A 15,793-nucleotide genomic window follows, 5' to 3' on the forward strand; every position below is an offset into this window, starting at 1 on the left:
ACGGGATATCGGCACTAATACCAGATTGGAACGCACTGATAGTTCCAGCTTAATTTTTACTTTGTCCTGAATATGTGTATAATATCAGTACTGTAAGTTAGAGGTAACTTTCGAAACCATCGTATCATATGTATACCGCTAAGTATTAGTCTGTAGTTGATTCCAGATTTTGTGTTCTATATGTTTACAGCTGGCCCCGCGTGTATGCGGAACTATCTCAAAATATACAAATTCTGTCCACTCCAATCTAGGCTCCAGAGCATAGCACGCATCCCCGCATCAAAATAACCTGTTTTTGTGGTTTACGTGTGTGGTTTAATTTAAGTTTTATGAGACAGTGTGCTGTGTTTAAGGAGCTGCAGAGGGGGGGGGCATAGTCTGACACACTAGAAGCAGCTCAGTTCAGGTTTTTGTACTTTGGAAATTTGTTTTATTGGTGGAGTAACTGATAGATGACAGCGTAAACCACATCTTATAATATATAGGAAGCCAAGTTAAAACTCAGAAAACGATTACCAATTAATATACAGCTAAATTTAGAATTTCTGTTTTAACTTTAAATACAATTGACTGCAATTATTTATATACATATAACTTTTATCTATTTTTGGGAAACTGTCTTAATCTATGTTTAAGTCCGAGATTTTATTATGTTTAAAAATTGTTTGAGTACTCTTAACCATTTTATTATTGTATAATATTCATTTAAATCAGTTTATGAGTGTTCTGAATTATATGAAAGTGCCAAGGTAAGCAGCCTTATTTCTTGTAAGAAACTTTGGACACTTAAGTCTCGACAATGGATAATCATCCTAGGAGAACCAAAATATTTTTTAATTCTAGATTAGGATCATGCGGCCAATTCCAGTAATAGCTGCAATGCAGGTGCCTTCGTATTCGTGGAGATATCTGTTGACTCGCTTGCAATGCAGCCACAAGCACATGAGTTCACTTCATACCTGTGTATCCAATCCGTACTTGCGTGTTAAAGCATTTTAAATATTTTGTTGGGGTGGTTCGAATTTTGGTGGAAAATTAAAAATATATTCATATACCTTTACTTATCACTTCTTGCCCTTCTTAATGAAGTAGTAGGCAAGGCCGCCTCCCACGGCTCCGATCACTGCCACTACGCCAACTATGATACCAACGATGACCCCAGTGCCGGTGCTCACCTTGTCTACAACCTCAGGCTCAGCTTCAGCTTCGGCAGGCCAGCATTTAAATCCGCGCATTTCGAACCCTGAGATGCAAATCGTGCACGACCCATCCTTATCCATCTAGTGGTTGGGCATGCAAGAGCCGCATTTCTAAGTATCTTCCGCACATGTGGCACAATTTTGAGAGTTTCCACATTTACAATCTGAGGTGAGGCCTGGGGCGCAAGCGGTAGCAGTTCCGTCCTTGCAGTACTAACCATTTGATAGAAGACTACACCTAGCTGTACAGGTTCCGTTAATTGTTGTAACGCTATCCTCGTCGCCACTGCAGAAATAGCAAAAATCTTGTGTCTCGCATGCGTCACATTGCAATTTGCAAGGCGTACATATCTTTGCTGCTACATCACAATATTGCGCCCCTTGCTCTTGTATGCATTCCTTATTGCTGTTGCATGTTTTCATACATTTGTTGGTGCTAGTGTTCAAAACGTAGCCTTCCACACATTTCTGGCAGGCGTCCTAGCTTTTGCAGTCTATGCAACCCTTCATGCATTTCTTGCAGGTATTGTCCTTCAGATAAGTGCCAGCGAAGCACGTAGTACAAAGAGGTCCATTACATTATGTACAATTATCTGTTTATTAGTTATCTGTGCAGGAACAGCCTTGACCGAAAACTATTTACCCGGGGCATGCCAAACAATTAGCGGAAGTATCATCAGTGGCAGGGCAGTAGAAGCCAGCCTTGCATTTGTTCTCTCTCTTTTGGCAGGTTCCTGATTCCGCCATTATGGAAAGCGTAAGATTTAGTATTATAGCTCGGGATTCATTATACTACTTTTTTTAAGATTTCTCTACTATAATTAGATGTATATACTGTATTTTTGGTATAATTGAAAAATGCTACAATATTCAAATTTTAGTAACTTATATTAATAGTATATTATCCAATTGCTACTTTCAGTTATAGTAATTATACTCAGATGAATACTTATTTTAAAAGTAAAAGGAGTTCAGATTATTTAGTTTTTGCACATTGTTAGTATTTAGTTCTTTTCATAGATGTTGGTTTTAGTTATCAAAAATATTATTGATTATGAATTGTATATAAGTATTTATTAATTTAACTAACTTAGATGTAATATTTACTTATATATTTAATATTGTATAAAGTTATTAGCTATTAATTTACAATCTAAAGTAATCAAACAAAATAAAGTAGACAGTTTTTTTATTAAACAAAATGATTATATATTATGATTACAATAGCAAATTCTCATTTTCAAATTTATAAATTTTCATGGATTTAGTTGAAGGCTTTTATAATAAAATTGTGCGCATTTTTTTCTCATTAAATCTAAAACTTTTTCATTGAATAATAGAAATATATTTCACTTGGGTTAATGTTTAAAGACCATATCTAAATAATCCAATAAATTAACATTATATTTTTATATATTTTATAATTGTATAATAGCTTGATTTCATCATTTATCTTTTTTAACCAGTACAGATAAATATAAACAATGTAATATTCCATTAATAGAATCCATAAGATTGTATATTATTTATTAAAGAGAGGAGCTAATTTTACTAATAAAGAATATTAATATTTTCAACATATCATCAATTATTTTATAAACTGGTTATGCCAGATAAAACTTATGACATGTTTCAAAGCTAAATTTTATAAATTATCACAATAAAATATTCTAATTAATCATATTTTTTCATTACAAACAAAGGAACTCCATAACATATTTAATCTATTCCTCACTCTGCATCATTTTTAAAATATTTTACAAATCATTAAGTAATATGATTCATAGAACAAATAATCGTAATGGCATATTCAGATCAATTCACCTCTACTGAATGTTATATTATATCTTCAAAACTTATCATAATAGTAAAAGATTTATAATATTTCAAGTTTTATACCAGTATAAAATAATATTGAAACATATAAAGTGAAATATTTATAATACTTCTAAAAATAATTTAAAAAATACTATAATATCTTTAAATTTCATAATATTTTCAGTTTATTCAAGAGTAAAACAATTTAAAATGAATTCTCTTCATCGTTCCTTAGTATAATATAATCATAATCCTAATATGATAACTCCTTTGAATAACATATTTTGCATGACTTATCTCGTCATATCTTACTATCATATACATATAAAAGTATATTAATTAAAAATTAATTTAATATAATATATATTTATAGAAATATTTATTCCGCAAAAAATGTCATTTCCGGAAGTTTAATCAACACCTGCAACAATAACATAAATTTGTTATCCAGATACTACATTCATTCAAGGAAATATAAATTAGTCAGGAGATGGTCCATGTACAGTTTAGTTTAATTCAGGAACGCTTTTCCATGGAGCTTTACGTAATTTTCAGCTCAGTTCAAATCTTAGTATTATGGAGTCGGGGCCATCAATTATTTTATCATAATTTAACCCACTTCCACAAGGGTAGTCTCTAATAGCATTTTCAGATGGCAGCATTTTCTAAGGTAATGTAGAAAATGGTTATGCTGTAGGGTTTGGCTCAGCATATCAAGCAACGTCAGAAATTTACTATTCTGGAAATTTCTAATCTGGTATGGCTGATGGTTTTGGTTGCGCCGTTCAGGGGGATTTTAAGGACCAAAATAATATTGAATCGGTATATTTAGGATGGTTCTAGGATGGTGAACCTCATGGACGAGGAATTTCACTTGGAATTGACGGCGAGGGTCTTACAATGTTCAACCGCTTCGAAGGCTACTTTATTCAAGGAATCAGAAATGGCTCAGGCACTATTGTACTTGGATCAGGTGAGTGGCTTATCGGTTAATTTATTAACGATGAAAAAGATGGTGTTTTCCTTTACATTTCAGAATAGGGTGAAATTGAGCTTAGATATTATTTCAAAGACATTATGAAACTTTCGTACAAATCCGAAAACTACTACATCGACAAGCCATAAGAGCTCAAATTTGTTGTTATGCAAAATGAAGATTCAAAAATTGAGCTTTACAATGAATATGTGGCATATTTCAAGTTTTTAGAAAGTACAAATTTGCCTGGAAAATCCTCGTAGAGCCAAAGAATTCATATAATTCCTATTATAGATACTATATGGAGATTCTGTCGACGCATCACAATACCATTAAGAGTGGGTCTTATCACCGATTCTCGTGTTTGTACTCCTATAATTTCTGAGCAGATTGCGGAGATTGCACGAAATTTAACTAAATTAGACGTTTGTTAGGTTTTAAAATAAACACAATAAAGCCAAGAAATGATCAACTTTTTCAAAGTCGTTGAAAGTATAAAATCGTGTATTATTGGGAACTATGAAATTTTGAAGTTTTTGTTTCAGTTTTTTAGAGCTCGAGATTTAATAACATTTGGTGAGTAAGCTAAATCAGTCTATATAAATCAGTTTCTTGAGGAAGTGGAAAAATACATTGAAGATGAACGTATTAAAATGGTGAAAGAGGATATAATTTTACCATAATAAAACTAAATATAAACTGAGAATTCACTCATTGATAATATTCATTCTGGAGAGAATTCAATGGAATGGAAAGATACTACAAAAGTAGAAGAAACTGATGCAAACTAGACAATTACACTGGATTTAAACCACGAAACTATAGAAAATATTGTCGATTTGGTAGAAGATGCACCTTAAGCTGGTAAAATGGATAAAATTAAATCTTTATTAAAGGTATCTTAAATTTTACCTTTATCAAATTCTGGTAAAGATAATGAACTAATTAACACTGTTATCTCACTACTTGATCAAAATTTAGTGGTTTCTCATTAAAATATTAAATAAATGGTTTTTGATATTGCTGCTTTTACGGAATAATTAGACCTTATTCAGCCATAAGACGAGTTTATTGATTTATTAATCGACTAGTTTTCAAAGCAATCTGATAGTTATTAAACTACTATTTAATTCGATATTTAAACTCTTTTTTCATAGTCAATTACTGATTCTAATTTCACCCAATTTATAGCATTTTTGCTTAATCTTTATTAGGTTTTTGATCATGATAATCCAATTGTATTTATGACTGAGGTTATTTACCCTTACGTAAAGCATAATCTGTCAAAACTTATTAAAGCACTGGAAACTGATAATTTTGCATTAAGTTTACTGTTTGATCCTACAGATTAATTTTATATTGATATAATGAAGTAGAAATCTCAATCAAAGAAACGTAGAACTGATCTCGATGATGATAGTTAGAGTACTATTTCAAAATAATTCTCTAGTAACAGCAAGGCTAGCAAGTTCATGAGCAGCACTGGCAGCAAGGCAGCAGTTCCAAAGATTCTTTTGCGAGATGCAAGTAATATGTTGAATGAACAAGAATAGAGTATTTTTAGATGTCAAAAATTAAGTGGAAAACTGGTTAAATTAATGTAGATTAATTAAGAATATTAGTCAAAATTTGTGTTCCCATACTTAATAAATGAAACCCTTGAAACCATAATAAATAATAAATTTGGACTTAGTATCTCATAATATTTATAATTAGATTAACTAACGTTAACTGAATTTTTATTCAACTATTTTGAGTAGTTTAATGAAGTTTTCGGCTTCCCTAAAATTTCAGAGGAAATAGATTTTTATTTCAGAGTTTTAGGTCCATTTTTCGTTAAATTTGCAAGAGCTGATGGCTCATGGTTTTTAGAGGAAAATACTTATATAAGTGATAAAGGTCAATATCTTATTGAAAAGATACTGTCTTTCCACGTCAATCAGCAGGTGTTAACAGCTATTTTAGCATGTTGTTTATTAAAAACAGATAAAATCAATAAGTAGAAGCCGGTTGTAGATCCTAATGATACAACAGGTGATTTGGATAATAACTCAGTTGTATCAGAAAATTCAAATGATAGTAATATGGATAGTATCAATTCTTTTAATTCATTTGCAGAAAGCGGGCATTCCACAAGAAGTCAAGCCGAATAGAAAAAGGTAGAAGGTGAGAAGCAAAAATTATTTTAGGTAGATTCAAAGAAATTCGATGAAGGAAATTGCTATAACGTAATTGGTTTGTTCTTATAAGGTATTTTGCAGCTTTTTAATAAGTGAACAATTTGTTAAATTATATGTAATCACTCGTCGTTTTCTAACTCTTTAATTTTTGTTAATGACTATAAAATTTGATCTTCCAGTTAATCTTATAAATTTAATTATTACTAATCCTACTAGCAGCTTATAATATTTGTAATCTATGGTAATATAATATGAGGTGAAGTTACTATATTATGATTAGATATAACAGGTCCTGATGAACGCTTTCGGGATTTAATTTTTTCAATTAGCTTCATTAATTTTTATATAATTAACTCCTGCTCTACTATATCTAGTTCACTAGAATATTTTTTTTATAATTTTCTACAAATCTACTATATGGTTTTAATCTTATTAGAAACAGAAAACGCTTTTAAAACACTTTGTAAATCAGAACTAGAGAATGTAATACTCTACTGGGAATTTTGATTAGAAGAAAAAACTTTTTATACAATAACTGAATCCAGTGAGACAGGTAGAAATCTTTATTAAAAATATTCCATATCTGTTTAACTGAAAATAAGTACATCTTATTTTAACTTGTTTAACTTAACTGTTTCATGGGCTTTATTATATAACTTTAATTGAAATTGTAGTTAAGTAATCTATTACTGTATGTTATTAATTTAATCTTCGCTATAATAACTCCTATCAATATAAGGAATAATATCAATTTCATATGGAACAACAGATGAATTTTCAATAAAAATAGTAGCCAAATCATGACATTATATTTTTGGACTAGGTAACTAAGATGCAACTCTTTGATCTGAAATCGAAATTGTTTCATCCTCAATTCTAATATTGCTGACTTTTTATGAAAATAATAGATCAACATCATTTTACGAAATTATAAATTAGCTTTATCCTGGATTAAGTAAATTAATAGAATATATCTATCCATTTACAAAAACTTCAACCTTACCTATGTGAAGTTCTTATTAATTATAGTTAGTAAAAACTTCTTCTGCTATGAATTTATTTGATATATCCCAAATATTATAACAGCAAAAAAACGCGACTTCTTCATGTTTATAGCTAACTTTATCGAGAATTAAATATTTAATTTCTTCTGCTTATTCATATTTAAATGAAGAAAACGTTATGGTCAAGAATGTATTTCCATAACTTACCTGTGTATGAATGGCTTTTTCGTATTTCTAATAAGGCAAAATAGAATATATAGCATGTTAAATAGGCCAAGTATGGCATAACTAATGTATATGGTCATAATTCTGCTACCTAATATAACTCACAGCTTCAATTTAGAGATTTTCTAAACAAAAAGGTTATGTAATAATATAACCCTATTTCCCTATATTAGCTTCAAATAATACAATTTTAAAACCATGATGAATGCCTAATATTCTAAATATTTTTTAAGATGGCAATTCTGCTTCAACAAACAGGGAAACAGAATTATTCTTGAATTCCTGAACCTTTTGTACGTTTCCTGTAAGCACTATCCCATCAGACTCAGATTCATACTAATACTCTTAAAATGGGATTATATTTGGAATATTAACATGAATAAACTGATTTTAAACATCCATACTCTCTTCCTAAAGCAGCTCTATAAAAATCTCAACGGGACACCGAAAAAGATCTGTTATATGCACACCTTGGCACAATTAGCTAGAAACCTTTTATAGCTCCTTGACAACGATGAACTAGGCCTACTGATATGGCGAGTCGAGCGACAGCTTGAAATTGAAATACTCTAACTAGCATTTGCGTAGAATCGGAATATACTGATAAGCATACGACGACGAAGAATAAATAACCACAACCAAATGCGTAGCCTGCGTGTACTCCTGCAGGTAGATCTGCTTCAAATCGATTTCATAATTATACCGCATTTTAAACCAAAAATACATATTATTATACATTATATATATATTATTTTTTCCGCTTCAAAAATGTTCAAAGGTTGTTTCAAGCCGAAAACGAACACACAACAAGTAGACCCCAATCTAGACCCCACCACCCTAGAATTTGACGAAAATTTCGCCAAAAACACCGCAAAAATTGACAATTTCGACGCTAAAATTTCTGAGTTCAAAACGGCCGAAAGCGCCGATTTCGAGAGCCTGAAAATGCAGTTCGAGTCGGCGCAGATCGAACTGCAGACGGCCCGCGAGACCATCAGAAGCCAGCAGCTGGACTTGGCGCAGGCCGCTGAAAATGCTGCAGAGGCACCGGTTCAGATCGATTAATTGGTGTATAATAATGACATTTTGGCAGAACAGAATTAGTAGGAAATGGAGCGGCTGCGGAGCGATAATGCACGGCTTTAGGAGGCCGTTGCAGAGCTTCAGGCGGTTCATGAGGTTCAGGTCAACTAAAATGAGCAGGAATCGCACAATGAGCAGCTTCTGTAAGAAGGCACGCAGAACGACTTGGAGTACACAAAAGCAAACTTGCAGCTCTCTGAGCATGCGTATGTAGCGTCTAACATCGATTCTGACATTTAGAAGACACTTTAATACAACAATAAATCTGCGGTTAAAATTTTGCAGCTGGAGCAGCATCTGCAAGATTTAGAACATAATATGACTTGTCAGGCGGCGTTATTAGATTCTGATGACGAGTGAGTAGTAGGTTTTGTTCAATAGTTAAGTTAATTGTTGGTATTTAGTGGAGCTTATAATTGCAACACAAATTGTGTTATTTATACTTATATAGCATATTCAACAAATAAATGGATAAAATTTTGCACAAATCCTTCACTCGCACATAACCTTGACATTTTCAACCTCAGTGAAGCCCACGCCCGCACTGATCGCCTTCAATAGGCCGGCGTTGAATTTTTTCTGGATATCGATGTCCTTGCAGCCGATACTACCATAGTACTTGCCCTGGCTTGGGCTGAAAAGGCGAATCTCTACCCCCTCGATTCTTACCAAAAATTTGTGCATGACAACGCTGATCTGAGTGTCCGACACTCCTCTAAGAGCTGCGCACACGGCTGCCAGCGCTCCCTTAGGTGATTTTACGTTTGGCATGGCGAACGCCTTCTTCACATCAAAGCCGATAACATCGTTCTTGGGAGGTACCTTGAGAGCAAAGTCACAGAAGGGGCATGAGTCTGGGGACTGCTGCACTGGTTGAGAGTCGATCTTCAGAATCTTATGAAGCGTTTCTAACTCCTTCTGCTTGTTCTAGTCTGGTCTAAACGGAACGACCAGGGTACCAGTCGTAATTTCACCCTTTTCGCTGTCCACCTGGGCGTATTTCTGGAAGAAGGTACTATCGAATATCTCCTCTATGGTAGCACGCTTCTCGGGATCCTTGACTAGGATAGAGGAGATCAGGTTCCGGGCCTCCTGGGTGAAGAACTCCGGATACTGGTAGTTGCAGGTCCTCGCGTTCTCGAAGATCTCACGCACGTCGGTGCCGTTGAATGGGAACTTGAAAGCCAGCATTGTGAAGAGAAGAATACCTAGACTCCAGATATCTGCCCGCCGACCGTCGTACTTCTCAGCGTCGGCGACCTCAGGGGCGATGTAGTGCGGGGAACCGCAGGTCGTCTTGCACGTGAAGAAAGTCTTGTCCGGGGAATTGGACACCGCCCCGAGCCCGAAATCAGCAACGTACACTTTCGAATCGTCGGCAAGGAGCACATTCTCGAACTTGAGATCTCGATGCTAGATGCCCAGCTGGTGAAAGTAGCGCACCGTGGCAGCAATCTGTGTGAAATAAAGTGCAGCTAGCGCTTCAGGCAGGGGTGCCCTAATCGACTGCAGAAGCTCACCCCTGGGGATGAAGTCCATAACGAGCATGAACCTAGAGGAGTTCTGCAGGATATTATACAGATGAACTGTATTCGGGTGCTTTAGCGCCTGCATGATGGCTATCTCACGTTGCAAGCGCTGCAGCGCAGTTTCAGATAGAGACTGGCGCTTGATGACCTTCATAGCGTACTTGAGCCCTGTATTCTCGTCAGTTACCAAATATACCTTCGCATAAGTTCCTTTGCCTAACTGCTCGCCAATAATGTAATTTTGCACCTTTTTCGGAGCATCTTCCACTTAAGTCATTTTGTGAGAGCGGACGTGAATTGTAAATCTATATAGTAAAATATTAAAAATTTAGATTGTAAATAAGATTCAACATTATAATGAATAATTATGTTAGCATCACTCTGCTGCAATTGCGTCAATTTCGACTAAAGCATCCATGGGAAGCTTGGCAACTTCTACGCAGATTCTTGCCGGCTTATGATCGCCAAAAGCTTCAGCATAAATTGCATTTACTGCAGCAAAATCAGATATATTCTTGAGCATGACCTGGGTCTTGGCAACCTTAGACATAGAGCTTCCAGCAACCTCTAATATACCTTTTAAGTTATTTAAGGCATTTTTGGTCTGCTCTTCAACAGTGGCGCCGAGCGCACCATCCTTTACTCCTAACTGTCCGGATACAAAGATCAAACCATTAGCCTTGCAGGCAGGAGAATAAGGACCGAGGCATTTAGCGGGAGTTTGGATGCACTGAACTGGCATTTTTTGATGGAATGGCAATTTAGATTTATGGAATATTTCTTTATATATTTAATTGTTAACTAATTTTATTTGTGAATTATAAAATCCGATGATTAATTTATTATTCAGAAAATTATATTAAATTCATCTTGCATGTACTCTTAATTAAGCACCTGGATTTTGAAAATAATATCAAACAAATATATATAAGATTAATATTTATTTTATTCTAAATTCTAATATAATAATTTTTTATAGATATAATTATAGAGGAACTTTACTTTAAGTATATGCTTTTATTCAATGTAATAAGTCATCTGAACATTTCCGCACTAACATTATTTTCCGTATTTTCAGCAATAAAATTTCTATTTAAAAATAATAAATATTTCATATAAATATAATTAAGATTTAGTGTTTATTATTTTGTGGTTTGTATAATGTTTTCTTAGTTTTTATATTACTAATATATTCGTATAAACAAATTTATCTAACATAAATCGCTTTACATATATGGGGATACAATAAATTTTAAAATTTAATATTCTTGCACTTCCCTATGGACTACTTGACGATTATTCATACATGCGACTCAAATGCAATGGATTGTTTGGATTTTTCGTATCAATAACCAGTGTCTTAAAGCAAAAGCCAAACAAGCATTAAAGCACGCAAAAAAAGAGACAAGTGGTCAGTATATGAAGAAGTTTGCTTGTTGACAATTTTGTAGAAAGATGAAACTAAAACATGGCGCAAAGTAGCTGAAGAATTAAGCAAGTAAACAAAATGTCCAATGAAAACGGCATCATAAATAAGTTAACATTGGCGTAGAGTTCTTAAACCAATATGGTGAACATATTCTTTATTATATCATAGAATGCTTTAAATACTTAAGTAAAGACTTTGGTATTATATCGTTAAATTTAAATTTTATTTCTTCTGACAAATAAAAAATCATCCGGAATTTTATGGAAATCAATTAAAAGAAACTACTAATATAACTTAATATTAACTTATTCATAATTATTATGATAATTATAATTTCTTATAGATACGGTAGAGAGATATATAAACTATATTTTTTATCGTGTATATTCTTACTAATACTCTTAAATAATCTTTTAAATTGGACATGTGTTATGACACATAATATATAAGTAATATAACTATTATTAAAGTGAAAATTTGTTTTTGTATATATTAATATTATTTATTATATAAAAAATTTATATATAGAAATATAAATTAATATATAACATTAGTTTAATAAAAATGACATTTTAATCACTAGCAGTGTGTTAGGGATAGTGTCTGACTAGTTGCTATTCGTATCTCATCTATTACCGCTGTACATACAACTTAACCTACACGCAGTTGGTATTCTACCTGCTGTACGTGGGGATCCTCCTGATTTCCGTCGGCACCCTCGTGCGGGTGTACGGCACGTACAAGCGCAGGCAGGGCTTCCGGAAGGAGAAGAATGGGCCCTGCTGCTTCCGCTACGTGCGGGACGAGCACCGCTAGGAGATGCGCCAGGTGGTGTACGTCGAGGACGGCTACGGCAACCTCACGGAGGTCGGCCACGACTACGTCCTCGTGCCGCAGCGGACCCGCCAGCCGGAGCTGGTACCGCCGCCCCCGGCGCCCATCATGGCTGACATCCAGCCCCCGCAGGAGTACCAGCAGCCCAAGGTGGTCCCGAACACCGCGCCGCAGTTCTGAGTGAGCGGGGTCGGACGGAGTGATTTCAGTTTCCACATTACACCTGCATCCCGGCCCGAAATATGCAGGTTTCCCCCGCACCACAAATGCAAGTAGTCGCCGTCACCTGCTCCGCCTGCGGCTTCCTGTCCAACGAGAAGCCCGGCGTCGCCACCTGCGCCTTCTGCGGTTCCGCCGACGTGGCCGAGGTCCCCACCGAGGCGCCCCTCTCCCACGACAGGGAGTTCCTGGAGCTGTGCAGCGCGAAGTTCGGCAAGAGCTACGCCAGCCTCAAGCAGATCTCGGACGAGTTCGCCTTCGACGAGACCTTCATCCACCTCACCATCAAGAACGCCGAGCTGTGGCAGTACTGCCTCGAGCAGCCCACCTTCGAGGCGCTCCTGGACCTCTGCGGTGCCAACCAGCACAAGAGAGGCCCCGCGATCTGCCCCGGGCCCCAGTGATCTGTCTCCCCACTGACGCGCGGTGCCCGCCACTCCACAAATGGGAGCCTGCGCCCAGGACGACTTCGTCCCCGCTGCCATCATCCAGCACGAGTACGCGGCCTACGACTTCGCCCAGAACTCCGCCGCCTCCCTGGTGAGCGAGCGTCAGGCCCAGAGCCGCGCAGGACTGTCCCTGAGCATGGCACGGGCCCTGGTGGAGGAGGAGCAGCCGGACGTCCACGCGGAGTGGGACCTAATCGAGTGATATCGCCAAATAGAGAGTCTCACTGGTCGAACCGGCCCAGCCTCTTCAGGTAGAAGTACTGAGTTTTAAATTACAAAAGTCATACTCAAAAAGAAAGTACTCACTATCATATAATAATATTTGCGATTTTTAAGTAGAATCAATGTTATAAAATCTTATGAATTGAATACATGTAACTATTATATTATAATGGTATAACTAACCTTAACCATTGTTAATGTATCTAATACTTTTTATAAGAATAAATCTCTATTTTTATATTCTCTTTCTAAACTAAAATAATTTTCTGAACTAGGATTATAAGAAAATAACTTTCAGATGTAAATATCGAATAATAATTAGAATCGATTTTCTACCACTCGTAGAGTGCCTAAACTTCAGCATGTAAAACATCAAAGACTTTAAATAGACCTTAACTTGCAGTAGGACCTTAATATTCTCTAATTAATTGGATAACCTTTTGACACATTATTATTCCCTTTAAAATCATAGGTAAAGACTCATTATTTAGATGCCGTAATTCTCAGAAGAATAAAGAAAATTAGAGAACAGCATGCTCGCACATCCTTCAAATTTATTACATAAGGAAGCACATCCCATTCTAACTGAACATACTGCATGTACCCTAATGTCTAGAATTATCTGGGTCTTATCTTTAAAAACAATGAATTTTCTGATTAGGGTTCATTGACGGTTACCTCTGTTGATGAGAACAGACTCGCAACGTTTAGTGGAATATTTCCGAGCGCTCTTAAAATTACTGACTTGAGTACTAATTAGCTAAAAATCCTTAACACTAATTAGATAGAAGTTATACAGGACCTCGATTTACAAACTAATTTATTTCTGGAAATACATTTTAAAAACTGCAAGAACCTTAGGAAGCTAAATATTTTGCAAGCAATATATATTACCTCGATCTACGGTTCAATAAAATACTAGAGAATATACATCTTTATAAAACGAACAGTATCAACTTCAAACGAAAGGTTAAATAACAGAATATTGATATCTTAGCGTGAAATATCCAGTAGGAATTTGTAGAATTTGCTAGCTTGAGGCTATAGGATTATACAGATTGCACTGTAGAATATTGATCACCAAAATATGTTAAAGAAGTCAGTTACTGAAAAATAAGTCGCAAATGAATGAACTCACTCCACCATTATTTAGGTAGACTTGGATTCCATATTATCGTAGTAAGCTAGCAAGAGGCGGTCAAATAGGTCACAGTGTGAGTATTCGAAAGTTTCATGTCCAAAGTATATTTTATTCGCATGCAGCAATCCCCTGCTAGTGCTAGTAATGAATACACAGTCCGCCGCTTAAATATCCTATATAGTGAATTTCATCCGTTTTAGATCAATACCTAGCTCTTAACATATGCTTAGTACGGAATTTCTAACATTTCCACCAAGGACATCTTGGTCCCCAGCAGTTTAAATAGTGTTCCCCAAAATAATAAAGCAGTTACTGCTCAGACCTTCAGTTACAAACCCATCCTAGTGCATTAAAACTTCGTCAATATCAGAGGTGATAAACTGTTCCAGACTTTGTCTTTTAACGCACCAGTTAACAGATTTTATCTACGGGTCTGCTCTCGCGGCCTCCATTAGGATAAAGTTTGAGGATAACTTTGCAGCTGGCAAGGATTCTGCAAAAAAGTCGAGATGGTTACCAACTGACATACAGTATATTCTGATGTCGGCCGGAAAGTTCTACAGAAATACATTGGCCGCGGCCATAATCTGCTTGCACGCCATTGGGCGAGTAAGCTCCCCAGACACCAACCTGCACAGGTGCACCTCTAGCTCTGGAATCATGGTTCTTGAGAGCGTGCGCAGCGTGGTAAATGTAATGTCCTTGTACAAAGTAAGCACGTCATGCCCCTTCAACTGAGACACGGTGAGTTATCCATCTTTCAGGTACATTAATTAAATATACTTATATATTAAATTATCCACATCAGATTATTTATCATCTCGGTTATCTTCAAAGACGAGGTTACGCGCCAGAACGCAGCCGGAACGCGTCCACGGCCTCGCGCACCCCTTCATAGTTCAAGTCCTTTCCGTGCCTGAAAAACTACCGAAACAGGCACTCGAAGCTCTTGAACATGCTCCGGAGCACTTCCACCTCAGCTTTTCGCTCCAACTCCTCGCAAATCCGCGCCATTTGCAGCGATTCAAGTACGAAACTGGAAAGGAGCGGTACCGTTTTTGGAGTGGAACTGGGCATTCTAACCGAGTTGACGGCGATGAGCTCCTTTTGAATTTGCTGTTTTTAGTTTTGCAGTCGCTAAATCTCGATCTTCAGCACCTTGTTTTCGGTGGCCAGCGAGGTCAAGAAGGCGCTAATTTCCTGTATTTCTTGCGATTGAAAATAAGGGGCTGAGTGGGGAGAATCGAGCGGTTGCTGCTAGTTGAGGTTGAAAAACCGAATTGTAGCGATGGCCTCGGAAATGCTGAACAGCTCTGGTTCTGGCATGGACGTAACCTGATAAATCTTTTTAATCGATTCGGTAATGAGCGATACCTAATTTGACCTGGCAGCTAAAATTCTGGCCTGATCGGAGAGCGGCAGGAGCGGTAGCATGTCCATTTGTATTCTTTTTATATTTATATATAAATGTGATACTATAGCCAC

General features: G+C 36.1%; 13 protein-coding genes across 13 annotated transcripts; 6 read left to right on the top strand and 7 right to left on the bottom strand. All coding sequences in view use genetic code 6, as the record gives it.

The window, feature by feature from the left end:
* Positions 1–1,064: 1,064 nt before the first annotated feature.
* Positions 1,065–1,946, bottom strand: SS50377_24787 (Cysteine-rich membrane protein 1; the record flags this gene model as incomplete). The annotated part of the gene is made up of 1 exon (XM_067908627.1): positions 1,065–1,946. The coding sequence occupies one exon, from the start codon at positions 1,944–1,946 to the stop codon at positions 1,065–1,067; it is 882 nt and encodes a 293-aa protein (XP_067763448.1).
* Positions 1,947–3,410: 1,464 nt separating this feature from the next.
* SS50377_24788 (uncharacterized protein) lies at positions 3,411–6,269 on the top strand (the record flags this gene model as incomplete). Its single annotated transcript, XM_067908628.1, has 1 exon — positions 3,411–6,269. One exon carries the CDS (start codon positions 3,411–3,413, stop codon positions 6,267–6,269), a length of 2,859 nt encoding a protein of 952 aa, XP_067763449.1.
* A 23-nt stretch (positions 6,270–6,292) lies between these two features.
* SS50377_24789 (uncharacterized protein) lies at positions 6,293–8,110 on the bottom strand (the record flags this gene model as incomplete). The annotated part of the gene is made up of 1 exon (XM_067908629.1): positions 6,293–8,110. One exon carries the CDS (start codon positions 8,108–8,110, stop codon positions 6,293–6,295), a length of 1,818 nt encoding a protein of 605 aa, XP_067763450.1.
* A 60-nt stretch (positions 8,111–8,170) lies between these two features.
* Positions 8,171–8,845, top strand: SS50377_24790 (uncharacterized protein; the record flags this gene model as incomplete). The annotated part of the gene is made up of 1 exon (XM_067908630.1): positions 8,171–8,845. The coding sequence occupies one exon, from the start codon at positions 8,171–8,173 to the stop codon at positions 8,843–8,845; it is 675 nt and encodes a 224-aa protein (XP_067763451.1).
* Positions 8,846–8,977: 132 nt separating this feature from the next.
* On the bottom strand, positions 8,978–10,291 carry SS50377_24791 (Kinase, CAMK CAMKL; the record flags this gene model as incomplete). Its single annotated transcript, XM_067908631.1, has 1 exon — positions 8,978–10,291. One exon carries the CDS (start codon positions 10,289–10,291, stop codon positions 8,978–8,980), a length of 1,314 nt encoding a protein of 437 aa, XP_067763452.1.
* Positions 10,292–10,390: 99 nt separating this feature from the next.
* SS50377_24792 (Endoribonuclease L-PSP) lies at positions 10,391–10,756 on the bottom strand (the record flags this gene model as incomplete). Its single annotated transcript, XM_067908632.1, has 1 exon — positions 10,391–10,756. One exon carries the CDS (start codon positions 10,754–10,756, stop codon positions 10,391–10,393), a length of 366 nt encoding a protein of 121 aa, XP_067763453.1.
* A 538-nt stretch (positions 10,757–11,294) lies between these two features.
* SS50377_24793 (Myb-like DNA-binding domain-containing protein) lies at positions 11,295–11,588 on the top strand (the record flags this gene model as incomplete). The annotated part of the gene is made up of 1 exon (XM_067908633.1): positions 11,295–11,588. One exon carries the CDS (start codon positions 11,295–11,297, stop codon positions 11,586–11,588), a length of 294 nt encoding a protein of 97 aa, XP_067763454.1.
* A 419-nt stretch (positions 11,589–12,007) lies between these two features.
* On the top strand, positions 12,008–12,457 carry SS50377_24794 (uncharacterized protein; the record flags this gene model as incomplete). Its single annotated transcript, XM_067908634.1, has 1 exon — positions 12,008–12,457. The coding sequence occupies one exon, from the start codon at positions 12,008–12,010 to the stop codon at positions 12,455–12,457; it is 450 nt and encodes a 149-aa protein (XP_067763455.1).
* A 62-nt stretch (positions 12,458–12,519) lies between these two features.
* SS50377_24795 (uncharacterized protein) lies at positions 12,520–12,900 on the top strand (the record flags this gene model as incomplete). The annotated part of the gene is made up of 1 exon (XM_067908635.1): positions 12,520–12,900. One exon carries the CDS (start codon positions 12,520–12,522, stop codon positions 12,898–12,900), a length of 381 nt encoding a protein of 126 aa, XP_067763456.1.
* Positions 12,901–12,940: 40 nt separating this feature from the next.
* On the top strand, positions 12,941–13,147 carry SS50377_24796 (uncharacterized protein; the record flags this gene model as incomplete). Its single annotated transcript, XM_067908636.1, has 1 exon — positions 12,941–13,147. The coding sequence occupies one exon, from the start codon at positions 12,941–12,943 to the stop codon at positions 13,145–13,147; it is 207 nt and encodes a 68-aa protein (XP_067763457.1).
* Positions 13,148–13,647: 500 nt separating this feature from the next.
* SS50377_24797 (uncharacterized protein) lies at positions 13,648–14,100 on the bottom strand (the record flags this gene model as incomplete). The annotated part of the gene is made up of 1 exon (XM_067908637.1): positions 13,648–14,100. The coding sequence occupies one exon, from the start codon at positions 14,098–14,100 to the stop codon at positions 13,648–13,650; it is 453 nt and encodes a 150-aa protein (XP_067763458.1).
* Positions 14,101–14,301: 201 nt separating this feature from the next.
* Positions 14,302–15,078, bottom strand: SS50377_24798 (Aminotransferase class IV domain-containing protein; the record flags this gene model as incomplete). The annotated part of the gene is made up of 1 exon (XM_067908638.1): positions 14,302–15,078. The coding sequence occupies one exon, from the start codon at positions 15,076–15,078 to the stop codon at positions 14,302–14,304; it is 777 nt and encodes a 258-aa protein (XP_067763459.1).
* Positions 15,079–15,139: 61 nt separating this feature from the next.
* On the bottom strand, positions 15,140–15,748 carry SS50377_24799 (uncharacterized protein; the record flags this gene model as incomplete). The annotated part of the gene is made up of 1 exon (XM_067908639.1): positions 15,140–15,748. One exon carries the CDS (start codon positions 15,746–15,748, stop codon positions 15,140–15,142), a length of 609 nt encoding a protein of 202 aa, XP_067763460.1.
* Positions 15,749–15,793: the final 45 nt, after the last annotated feature.

The sequence above is a fragment of the Spironucleus salmonicida genome, chromosome 5 (assembly GCF_000497125.1).
Source record: "Spironucleus salmonicida strain ATCC 50377 chromosome 5, whole genome shotgun sequence".
In the NCBI taxonomy this organism is placed as follows: Eukaryota; Fornicata; order Diplomonadida; family Hexamitidae; genus Spironucleus; species Spironucleus salmonicida.